General features: G+C 38.4%; 1 protein-coding gene across 1 annotated transcript in view; it reads left to right on the forward strand.

The window, feature by feature from the left end:
- NLRP14 (NLR family pyrin domain containing 14) overlaps window positions 1–13109 on the forward strand; it is a 54802-nt gene that overhangs the window by 24816 nt on the left and 16877 nt on the right. The window contains 1 exon segment of the mRNA XM_082476784.1: window positions 2008–2228. Coding sequence (XP_082332910.1) covers window positions 2008–2228 — 221 coding nt within the window.

Below are 13109 nucleotides of genomic sequence, written 5' to 3' on the forward strand. Positions count from 1 at the left end.
GTCTACTGTGTGTCTTCTACCTTACATCCGTGAAGCTGAAATTGTCCTCTACTAGTTTTTCTTTCTTAAACTCAGGTTTATAATTAGGTCACCTTTGACAGAAACTGGGAATGAAATTTTTAAAAATATCCAACAATCCAGTCATTCTTAAACAGCAACCATTTTTATTCCTATTATGTTCTCCCTTGCTCTGGGAGTGGGTAGACATACATGTGCATGATATGTGTATATGTAATTGTGATTACTGTGTAGACATGACTTTGAGGTTTCCTTTTCACATGATAGTATTTCAGAAACACATTTAAATACTTACATACAATTATCTGATTATTTTAATGGCTACATGATGTTTAATATTTCATTAGGTAAATATTGTGGCTCGAGTGAAGCAAGATAGAAGTGTCGCTTAGAAATCTCACTTTCCCACTAGGGCCTCCCATGGGACTAGTAGCCTGGGTGAGTCATTAAGGGTCTAAGCCCAACATTGTTTTTCTAGAAGGATAAACTGATGATCAATGATATACCCAGAAGTGTTTGGCCTGACTGGACTGACTCATGATAACCAAATTTCCAAATGAGTTTAATAGTTGGTTGTCACATCTGTAAACACTAAAGTGATTGAACTCTTGGATCCACTAAGCACCTGTACTTCCTCTGGGGAAATGTATATGATATGGGTTACAATGTGATTCTCTGGTTTCCTTGATTATTATTCAACTAGAAGACATTTTACTTAATGGAGTTTATCATTAAATCCAGTGCCTTGGGACTTCCCTGGTAGTCCAGTGGCTAGGGCTACACGCTCCCAGTGCAGGGGGCCCGGGTTCAATCCCTGGTCAGGGAACTAGATCCCACATGCATGCTGCAACTAAGAGTTTGCATGTCGCCGCTAAAGATCCCACATGCTGCAACTAAAGATCCTGCATGCTGCAATAAAGATGGAAGATTCCGCATGCCGCAGCTGAGACCCGGAGCAGCCAAATAAATAAATAAATAAATAAAAGATCATGCTGTGTATTTTAAAAAATAGATTAAAAAAATGAATCCAGTGCCTTCATTTCAGCTACAGAGATATAATTTCTAAGTGACCTATGCACACAAGATGTTTGCTTAGCCTGCTTTTTCTCCTTAGCATTGCTGTAAACACATAGACAAATTTGTGCTTCCTTAGCTACTTTCATAGCCTCTGCAGGATGCCAATTCTCTCAACCAATATTTACAACAAATATGAGCTAGATGCTGAGGGGGCTAAAGGTTATCTCTGAGGTTATGCTCTTGTCCTAAGGTAACTCACAAAGTGCAGATGGCAGGGAAATAAATATAAAGCCAACTATATATAGATTCCATATGTTGTTAAAAGGATATGGCAAAAGTCCCAAGGAGCAAGGAATAGGACAGAAGAAACTGAGTTACTTTAGTCTTGAAAGATAAAGAGGATTTTGTTATGTGCAGATATTCTAAGCAGAAGGAAAGAAGAGAGAAGAAAGGGGGAATGCAGATAGATGTGATATATTTGGGGGGAAAATGGATGTGTATGGTTGGAAAATAGGGTGGGAACAAAGTATGGAAAGAGAACACAAGGCCAGATTGTGAATGCTCTTGAATGCCCTACAAAGGACTTGAAGGAAATACCTTTTTGTATGAAGCTTCTTTCTTCTTCAGAAATATGACTTTTAGATTCCTGGACAGCATTTTTATTTCAAAAATAGATTAGCAACTGAAGGCATAGAGATCTGTGAGTTCCTTGGGAAAGTTATATCCATTTTTTTTTTTTTTTTTGGTATTGGTAGAAATAAGTGTTTATACCCTTGATTTGGGAAGCTTACTAGAAAACAACCTATTTGTGAGAGAAGGCAGTTTTACCTGCTGGCTTTTTTCCTGCTCATTAAGAGATCTCATCTGTTTTTACTAGTAATGTTAGACCTTCCTATGTGCACCCTAGGTTATAGATAGAAAAGGCTCAGAAAAAAGGCTCAAATACCTGGGCGTCTCTCCTAGGAATAAACTAATAAAGCCTCACAACTGAAGATCTCACTTCTCTTTTTTATTTCTCACAGATTGATGGGCTGTGTTCTCATTAATGCATGTTGTCTGGATCTGGCTTCTGCTATTTTAAACAACCCAAACCTGCAGAGCCTGGACCTTGGGAACAATGACTTGCAGGATGATGGAGTAAGAATTCTGTTTGAGGCTTTGAGACATCCAAACTGCAATATTCAGAGGCTTGGGTGAGTTCAGTTTTCCATTAGGAAAATGATACCTATTTGGTGGCTTACACAGCTAGAAGAAATTTAGTATATGGAGAGATGAAAAATAAATGGGGCTAGAAGGTAAGTTATTCTCAGAAATGAGAATCTGAATTTCATATATACGGATCAGTATATTACATGTTATTAGTATAGAAGCCATATTTCACATTTCTTTGTGTCCCCCTTAGTACTTTGGACAGGGTATGTATTAAGTAAATAGCACTTAATTTAGGTCTTTTGTGTTCTGTCATCCTGAGATATTCCATCTGTCCTTGAATTAATTTTTCTTATTAAATCAAAGGTTTTACTAATCATTTTCTATCTGGAAAAATGCTGTCTATGGTCTCAAGGAACTTGCAATCTAATAAAATCTCGTCCTATGTTCTGAGTACTTTTTATGTTCAATAATGTATTGTTTAGATTTTTATTTTCTTTTTAAATCTTGAACTGATTGATATTGGCTAGTACATTTTTACTTATACAGCATGAATTATTGACCTCTGGGTCAAGAATTTTGCTCTACATGTGGGAAGCCTAGACACTATGATACGTCTTCCTGGCTCTTCCAAGAAAGTACTGCTTTTCTGTGTTTCCATTGTCAATTTATATATGTATTTTTCACAATTATGATGTAACTTTGGGGTCTGAATTTTAATTTTATTCTGCTTGTAACCTAATAAGTTAGCCTATTACTGTTTAATGGATGCTGGCAGGAGATGTAGAATCCTATCAGAGACAGAGGACTTCATTACTCAGAGTATAGCCCCGTAAGCATTGGGCATGTTTGTGTCAGTTTCCTGAGTGCCCCAGGTCCCACAGGGTCGATGTGGAAGACTTGGATGGATGCCTCCATGTGCAGTGGGTTACATTCCAGGAGAGGAACATTGAGTTTGGGGAACTGACCATTTTATAGCAAGCAGTGAGCAAGCCTGCCCTTTGTCCTGGAGGGAGACATTTCTTCATCCATCAAGGTTGCTCACTGCACACACATCCTAGGAAACAGCCAGGTAAAGTATTGTCAGGGCCTTGCATTTTTGTCAGTACAACATGTGGGAGAGTGAAATACCCGTGGAAGAACGTCTCCCCAGAATATCCAACACTTTTCCGACACAGTACAGTCTTCGCTTCTGGTGAATTTTCACGTGGATAAGCCACTCCACTGGCCACTCTGATTAGTCTGACCAACAGAAGCTGGGACTAAATTTGTTCAGTTTGTCTCATGTGCCATTTAATTAAGGCCACTATCAAGGACTCCAAGCACAGGATAAGGCCAAATTGCAGTATTGATTTAAACCATGCCCCAGGGTCCTGGGCTCAGCAGCTGAATAACAACAGGAGGAACAATGGGTCTGATTCTCCATTACAACTCATGAAAGGGAATTTAGAATGACCTGCTGCTCTTGGTGTCATTGGCAATAAATAAAGGAGGCAAAAGATGGGCCAAAAGCAACCCCTTGCCCGTTAAAGAGCCATTCAGTGGTCTACACTTCCCCACATGCAAACACATAACCTGAAGGTGCACAGGTCGCTCCAGTGTGTGGTTTGTTGTTATATTTGATTTGGGTCACCGTTACCTTGATTTGGTTATATCAGGTGGGCAGTGCCACTGAGTAGTTACAACTGCTTTGTTTGCCATATGTGACACAACCCACAGCTGTTCCCAGCATCAAGAGAATTTTAGGAATTTGTATCAGTCAGACTGAAACAAAGTCATACTGTGTCTATACACATGAGAGGGGTCCACATTTGGGGTCTGCCATTGATGGCCTCAAGCACAACAGAATAGCTCAGGGCCTGCCATGTCTATGTGAGATTTTCCGTTCTCATAGCATGTGGACAGCATGACAACTGGGCAGTGGGTCAGGTTGCCAGCCGCAGCTGCTGCTTGACTCAAGCAGACCACATAATTATTTTGCCAGGCAGTAGTGTTGGATCTAGGGTGAAAAAGAGAGCCTTCGTTGTTCTCCCCACTCCCCGAACCTCCCAGGTTCTAAGGTGTTCCTTCCCCACGTATTAGTGTTGCTAGTCTTCCCCCCAGCCATGAAGTCAGTGTGTCCCATCCCAGTGTCTATAACTTCACTTTTTCTCTAATCATCTGCCACTGGCACCCAGGCCTTCAGTCCAGAGGAATCAGGTGGGAAAGGGACAAAAGCAATTCTACAACATTTATAGAAACCCATTACATCCCACATCTTGGCTTGTAGGGGGAGTTGTCCAGCATTGTACTCAACCAAATGCTCATTATCCTCATGACCTAGGGCCTTGTCAATCCAAAAGAGAATCCAGGTATCTGATCTGAATGAAGTCTGAATCCCAAAGGCCCTTTTTGGCTGGCCTGCCACCTGGAGGGTGTACCAATCAGGGTGGCCTGGAGTTGCTGTGAGGGAAAGAAAAGCATCATGCCGAGGAATGGTCAGGATACAATCCTGAAACTTCAAAATAGTTTTTAATAGAACCTTCTCTCCCTTTCATCCTAATCATTACCCAGGAGGTGGCCAAAAAGAGATGAGCCATTTCAGGGGATAGCCACATTTCGTGACCAAACTGCCCCAGTAAGGAATGTAGACCAGGAGTTGGTGAGGGAGGTACAGTCAGTAATCTTTTTGATTTAATTTTGAGGGGCCGGTCCAGAGATTTTTTGCATATCTGAAACTGTCTTAGTTTTCTGTGAACTCGAGTCGCAGCTTGGTTGTGTTCATCATATTTTGGTTATGCTCTCAGAGTTCTGCAGAGTCCGTTCCCTGCTAGCATTGACTCTAGTTGTAGAAAAGTCTGAAACCAGCTGATTCTTCCCCTTCAATATCCTTACTGTTTAAAAAGAATTTTTTTTTTTTTTTGGGCCTGTATGTCCTTAGAATTTCTTCTTTGGCCCAATAATTTGTCTTGTGTTGAATTTTCTTTATCAATATTTTTTTCTCATATGCCATTTAAGTCTGAAGATTGTGCTCTTTTTTTGTTAGGGTTTCCTATCTTTAGATTCTGCTTATCTACTTGTCTAACTTTTTTTCAACATGCTTATGTTGGATCTCTTTTGTCTGTATTCCTTATCCGTAATTTCCTTTAATCTTTTAAAACTCATTCTTCTTTTGCTGGATTTTTCTAACTCATCCTACATATTCCTAAGTGTATTTTTAGCAGTTGTGACTTCTTTTTGCTTCTTTTAATGTGACCTTCATTCTATAATTTTTATTTTTCTCTTCTGTTACTTTTAAGCTCTGCCAAATTATATTTTAAGCATTTTCTTTATAAAATACAGAAAAATAAATAAAACTAATATTAAAAAAAAGCAAACGTGTATATAATCACACTCAGATTAGGAAATTGAATTTTCCCAGTAAACTAAATTCCCCTCAATCATCCCTCCCAAATCACAGCCTCTCTCCTCTTCAAGCAGTAAACATCATTTTGACTTTTACAGCAGTAACTTATGTGTTTTCCTTTACAGTGAACCATAATATATGTAATCATAAACAATATACTTGAAGTTTGCTTGATTTTGAACTTTATATACAGGGAATCATGCTTTATGTATTCTTTTGTGTTATGATTTTCTTTTTGCTTAATGTTATGATTGTAAGAGTCACCCGGCTGTTTCATGTGGCTGTTTTTATTCATCTTTATTGCTGTAAAAGATTCCAGTGAATGACCATATGATAAACTATTGCTATCCTGAAACAAATAGACTGCCAGATATTTCTCTGGCAAAAATAGATTTATTCGGGATTAGCAGAGAATTGTAATTTGGGGGCTGTAACCACCATGAGCCATGTGCAAGTCTCCACGTGGCAAGGAAAGCAGAATGCGTTCATAGAGAGGAAAAGGGAGCTGGAAGGGCTACAGTAAACTAAGAGTCCATGGCTTTTCTCTGGCTAAGTCCTTGCCAGCAAAGTCCTTCTTCCAGTTGGGCTCTAGTGTCTTTGCAGGGTGTGAGAGCTCCCTCTTCTGGTCTCCCAACTCTATTTAATTGAGGTTTCTGTTTATTAGTTCTCCTCTACTATAGAACCACTCTATTGTTGGTGGACTTTTGGGTTGTTTTCATTTTTTTTCTTTAATGATCAGTGCTGCTATGAGTATTTTAATACATGAATTGTGAGATGTGTACACATTTATCTAGGGTAAATAATTGAGTGGAATTGTTATATCATGGGGAAAATCCCCAAGGATTGTACCAATTTATTCTACCATTGGCAGTGTGTAAGAGTTCCTGTTGCACTCTATTCTTGTCAATTTTGTCAGACTCAATTTTTTAAATTTTAGCCAGTCGGGTGTGGTTTTAGCATATGGTTGTGTAGGACTGAATTTATTTCTTCCTTGAACTTTGTAGAAATTTCTGGTGAAGCTATATGATCTGGAGTTCCCTTTTTGTGGAGAGTTTTTTGACTTCTCACTCAATTTTTAAATAATTATATATTTATGTAGGTTTTCTCTTACTGAGTAATTTTTGGTAAGTGATATTATTCCTGTGATTTTATCCATTTCAGCTGAGTTTTAAAACTTACTGGCAAGTGTCTAGTGTTATTATATTATTATCTGCTTAATTTCTAAATCATCTCTAGTGTTTAGATAGCTAGTCATGTTTCATTAATTATTATTTTATTTCTTCTACTTTTGTTGTTTATTTTACCATTATTTTTCTAAATTCTTGAGTTGGATGCTTAGCTCATAAATATTTCCTTCTTTTCTAACAGGCTTCAGGTTATGATTTTCCTTCAAATCACTGCATTAACTTCACCAGACAAGTTTTGATATTATCTGTAGTGTTTTCTTATTTTGAGTCTAAAATATTTAACTTCCCTTATGATTTTTTCTTCAACCCATGGATTATTCTAAAGTGTACTCCTTAATTTTCGAACATAAGAGGGGTTTCTTATTATCTTTTTATATTTAATCTCTAGCACTGTAGTTTGAGAACATACTATGCATGATTTAAATTTTTAAAAATTTGTTGACATTTGTTTCATGGCCCATATATAGTCAGTTTTTATATGTGTTCCCAAGTGTGCTTAAAAAGAACATGAAGAGTTGTGGGTTACAGTATTTTGTATCAGTTAAGATTGTTAATTCTGTTGTTCAAATCATCTGGTACTTTTAGTGATTTTTTTTCCAGATTATTCGATTATTGTGAAAAATATGTTAAAATCTCTGTTATAATTACAGATTTGTGTATTTCACTTTGTAGTTCTGTTAGTTTTTATTTTCTATATTTTGAGACTTATTAGCGACTGCAAATTTAGAATGATTATGTTTCCTGATGAATTCTTGATAACCTTTTATGTCTTATAATGCTTTTAACCCTAAGGTTTATTTTGTGTGATATTTATGTACCTTGTGTCATAATTAGTGATATTGTTGCTCCACCACATTAATGTGTATTCCATGTGGGCAGTAACTGAAAAATATGTCTACATACTCAGCACTTATATAGGCACTCAAATGTTGAATGGCTAGATAAACAGAAGGTGAAAATTAAAATTAGTTGGTAGGGGGGATCATCAGGTCCAAAAGGTTGAATTTAACATACTTCATCAGTTCATGGTATTATGTATATATTTTTTTAATTTATTTTTTTTATTGAAATATAGTTGATTTGCAGTGTTGTATTAATTTCTGCAGTACAGCAAAGTGACTCAGTTACACACATATATGCATTCCTTTTCGTGTTCTTTTCCATTATGATTTATCCCAGGATACCGAATATAGTGCCCTGTGCTATACAGTAGGACGTTGTTGTTTATCCATTCTATATGTAATAGTTTGCATATACTAACCCAGAACTCCCAGTCCATCCCTCTCCCACCCTCCCTCCCCCTTGGCAACCACAAGTCTGTTCTCTATGTCTTTGAGTCTGTTTCTATTTTGTAGATAGGTTAATTCGTGCCATATTTTAGATTCTGCATATAAGTGATATCATATGGTACTTGTCTTTCTCTTTCTGACTTACTTCACTTAGTATGACAATCTCTAGGTCCATCTGTGTTGCTTCAAATGGCATTATTTCATTATCTTTTATGGCTGAGTAGTATTCCATTGTGTATATATACCACATCTTCTTTATCCATTCATCTGTTGATGGACATTTAGATTGCTTCCTTGTCTTGGCTATTGTAAATAGTGCTGCTATGAACATAGGGGTGCATGTATCTTTTTGAATTATAGTTTTGTCTGGATATATGCCCAGGAGTGGGATTGCTGGATCATATGGTAATTCTATTTTTAGTTTTCTGAGGACCCTCACTACTGTTTTCCATAGTAGCTCACCAATTTACACTCCCAAACCAACAGCGTAGGAGGCTTCCCTTTTCTCCACACTCTCTTCAGCATTTGTTATTTGTAGAGTTTCTAATGATGGCCATTCTGACTAGTGTGAGGTGGAACCTCACTGTAGTTTTGATTTGCATTTCTCTAATAATTAGCCATGATAAGCATCTTTTCATGTGCCTATTGGCCATCTATATGTCTTCTTTGGACAGATGTCTATTTAGGTCTTCTGCCGATTTTTTGATTGGGTTGTTTATTTTGTTGTTGTTGAGTTGTATGTGCTGTTTGTATGTTTTGAAATTAAGCCCTTGTTGATCACATCGTTTGGAAATATTTTCTCCCATTCCATAGGTTGTCTTTTCATTTTTTAATGGTTTCCTTTGCTGTGCAAGAGCTTGTAAGTTTGATTAGGTCCCAGTTGTTTATTTTTGTTTTTATTTCTATTGCCTTGGGAGAGTGACCTAAGAAAACAGTCGGTATGATTTACGTCAGAGAATGTTTTGCCTATGATCTCTTCTAGGAGTTTTATGGTGTCTTTTATATATTTAAGTCTTTAAGCTATTTTGAGTCTATCTTTGTGCATGGTGTGAGGATAAGTTCTAACTTCATTGATTCACATACAGCTGTCCAACTTTCCCAGCTCCACTTGCTGAAAAGACCATCTTTTTCTCATTTTATATTCTTGCCCCCTTTGTCGAAGATTAATTGGCTGTAGGTGTGTGGGTTTATTTCTGGGCTCCCTATTCTGTTCCATGGATCCAGTTCATGGTATTATATTGTCTTTGGTTTATGCAAGGGCCTTCTATCAACTATTGGTTGGTTGAGTAGTTGGTTAATTTATATCCATTAACCATGTCCCCTTCTCACCTATAGGCAACTTACCTAATGTGTTTGAAATATGCCATAGAACTATATGTACCTTATAAAAGATGCAATGTTATTTTTAGATGTATGAATTTTTTGCATAAATGGCATGGTGCCATTTATATACCTTACCTTTTTTTCCCTTAATTTCTTTAAAATACACAGGACATTTAAAAAAAAATATTAAAAATATTTCTTTTTCATATTCTTTTCCATTGTGGTTTATCACAGGATACTGACTATAGTTCCCTGTGCTATACAGTAGGACCTTGTTGTTTATCCATTCTATATATAATAGTTTGCACGTGCTAGTCCCAAACTCCCAGTCCAACCGTCCCCCACCTCCCCTCCCCCTTGGCAGCCAAAGACTGTTCTCCATGTCTGTGAGTCTGTTTCTGTTTTGTAGATAAGTTCATTTGTGTCATATTTTAGATTCCACATATAAGTGATATCATATGGTATTTCTTTCTCTTTCTGGCTTACTTCACTTATTATGATAATCTCTAGGTCCAACCATGTTGCTGCAAATGGCATTATTTCATTCTTTTTTATGGCCGAATAATATTCCATTGTATATATGTACCACATCTTCTTTATCCATTCCTCTGTCGATGGACATTTAGGTTGTTTCCATGTCTTGGTTATTGTATATCTTGGCTTTTAACACTCAATACCATATTTCTAAGATCTACTTATGTTGCTATATTTTTAATCCTATCCAAGAATTCAGTTGCTTCATAGTTTTCCTTAGTGTGCTTCCACATCTTATTTATTCCCTGGACCATAATTATGAATTTTTAATTCATGATATAGGAAGGGACATATTCAACCCATAAATATCTAGAAATAATACCATACTTATATTCCTTGACTTTACCCTATTTGTGCTCATTTTTTAAGCTTCTGGAGTTATCCCACACTCCCAGCTCACAGATCTCTTGTGTGCATGCCCTCTGTCATGGGATAAAGTTCATTTCATCTTTAGTCTCTCTTCCCTGCAGGTTGGAACACTGTGGTTTGATCTCTCTCTGTTGTCAGGATCTCTCCTCTCCTCTTAGCAGCGACCAAAAACTGATAAAAATAAGCCTGGCCCTGAATAACTTAGAGCATGAAGGAATTATGAAGTTATGTGAAGTCTTGAGGTCTCCTGAATGTAAACTACAGGTTCTAGGGTAAGTCTTCATTGGCTTCTCAGTGGAAAAGTTTCCTGGAATGAGGCATTTGGGGAGCCGCTTGTTAATGGCAAGACTCAGCATCAACCTGATTGTGGATCCTTGGGTGTTTTCCAGGCCTTTATTTGTTTTTCTCCCATAGAACACTGAATTTCAAGAGATGTACTGTAGCATAGTAAAGAGCTGAGAACTCTAGAGCCAGATTACGAGAGTTTGAACTCTGGCCCTGCCACTTACTAGATATTTGAACTTGCACTAGTCTCCAGTCTCTCTGTGTTTTGGTTTCCATATCTGTAAAATGGGTGGAATGATAATATATACCCATAGCATTATTGTGAGAATGGGTCACCTGAGTCCACATAGGCAGTATTTAGAACAGTGGCTAGCATATGATAAACAATTAAAAAAAAGGGGGGGGGGTGCGGAAATTCCCTGGTGGTCCAGTGGTTAGGACTCTGTGCTTCTACTGCAGGGGACCCGGGTTCGATCCCGCAAGCCACGCAGCACGGCCAAAAAAAAACCCCCCCAAAACAAAAACAAAAACAACAAACATATGTGTTGGCTGTTTTCATAATCATGATGAGTAGAAGTACTTTGCTTGAATAGGAAAAGGCTCTTGGCAGATCCTTTAAAATGTAATCTATTTTCTCCTTCTCTTTTATACTCCATTTTCCTTCAACTGCTGTATTTCCCTCAGTGTTTCCCTGTTTCCTTTCCCACTACCCAGCCATGTTAATATTCTCTCTCTACTGACAGGTTTTTTTTCCCCCCTGAAAATAATTCTCCAGAGAAAGTAAAGGGCTGTGGGAAAATTGAGAGGTGTTTTTGTGGCAAGAAGAGGTGTTCCCTTGTCTTCTCAGGTTGTGCAAAGAGGCATTTGATGAGGAAGCCCGGAAGCTGCTGGAAGCTGTGGGGAGTAGCAATCCATGCCTAGTCATTAAGCAGGACTGTAATGATCATGAGGAAGAAGATGGTTCCTGGTGGCAGTGTTTCTGATTTGAAGAACCTGATGTTCCTTAACAAAGTAAAATAAAGACCTCGGAGTGACAAGGCCCAGGGCTCTTAGCTTTAGATACTCCATGCCCAGACATACTGCATGTGATGTCTGTCAGATATAGTTTAGTCACTTACCTGTAAAATGTCTGTTCTACTTCACACAGGAGCTAAGAGGCTAAAATAAAATGGAAAACACGAAGCTCTGTGAAAGGTGTAACATGTTAAATGAATGCAGAGTTTAAGAATTCCGATGTGAGAAGCTTAGAAATGAGACTAGAGAATGGGACCAGGGAAGATTATGCTAAAGCACCTTGTTTTCCTTTCTCTCCGTTCCTGCTGCCATGGCTCTCTTCACAGCCTCGCCATCTGAGGCATGTATTACTGAATGCTTCTCCGTGTGTGTTCTTGGGACCATTCGGGTCAAAATCACTTGGGCGTTTTCTTAAAATGCAGATTTCTGAGCCCCATACCAGACTTACTGATTCAGAATATCTGGGTGAGGTCCTAGAAACTGGCATTTTTAATAATTTCCCAGGCAATTCTTCGGTACATTAATATTTAAGAATCAGTAGAAATGGGAGTCCACTTCTGCAGTGAACATTTTCTGTAGCCTATTGTGAAGATAAAAGGCAATATAAAGATTATTGGGGTTAGAGCTAAAACCAGATTCCTCCCTTTGGCAGAAACTCGGCACAATAAAATCTTCTGTGGAAGAATGTTTTGGTTATTTATTGCTATGTAACAAACCATCCCCAAACATAGCAGCTTAAAACAATAACCACTTTGTTATATCTCATCACTGGATGAATTCGAATCCAGAAAGGGCTCAGCTCAGCATTTCTTATGCTCCACATGACATCACCTGGAGTCCCTTGGTGGTATTCAACTGACAGCCAGGTTGCTCTAGAAGCCTGAAGAGGACTTCAGTCACATGCCTGGTGCCTTGGAGAGGATGCATGGCTGGCTGGGTGGGGCTGGGCCCCTGTTCCCTCCAGCCTTAGGGCCTCTCCAACAGGGAAGATGGAATACTTTGATGGAGGTTCAGGGCTTGAAGAGGTCAAGTGGAAGTTGCCAATTCTCTTAAAAGCTAGGCCTAGAACTGGCATAAAGTCACTTCTCTCTTACTCCATTGATCAGAACAGTCCAGGCCAGCCCAGATTCAAGGGCAGTCACTTGTTGATGGGAATAGTGTCAGAGAATTTATGGCATTCTTTAGTCCACCACAAACTGTTATTCATTTTTTTCTCCCTGTCTGTAGGAGATAAGAAAGTCTCTTAGATGGTATAATAGCTCCTGAGTCAATGTAGCAGGGGTGGAGACAAGAGTGAACCATGGCAGTTAGAAGGGGCAGATGGCAATCAGGTGAGAATTTACAAGTAATGTTACTGGAACTGACAGCCACACAAAACAGTGATACGGCTGACATTTGGCAGAGACGATACCTAGAGAAGGGTCAGTAAGAGGTTAACTCCCAGCGATGACAGTCCTGCTGGCTAGAGAAAGCTAGCCTTGGGCTGTTGTAACAAACACAGAAAAGAAAGTATGCATCAGAGAAGTGGCATTCCCTTCA

This window comes from Balaenoptera physalus, assembly GCF_965194825.1.
Source record: "Balaenoptera physalus genome assembly, chromosome: 10".
Taxonomy (NCBI): domain Eukaryota; kingdom Metazoa; phylum Chordata; class Mammalia; order Artiodactyla; family Balaenopteridae; genus Balaenoptera; species Balaenoptera physalus.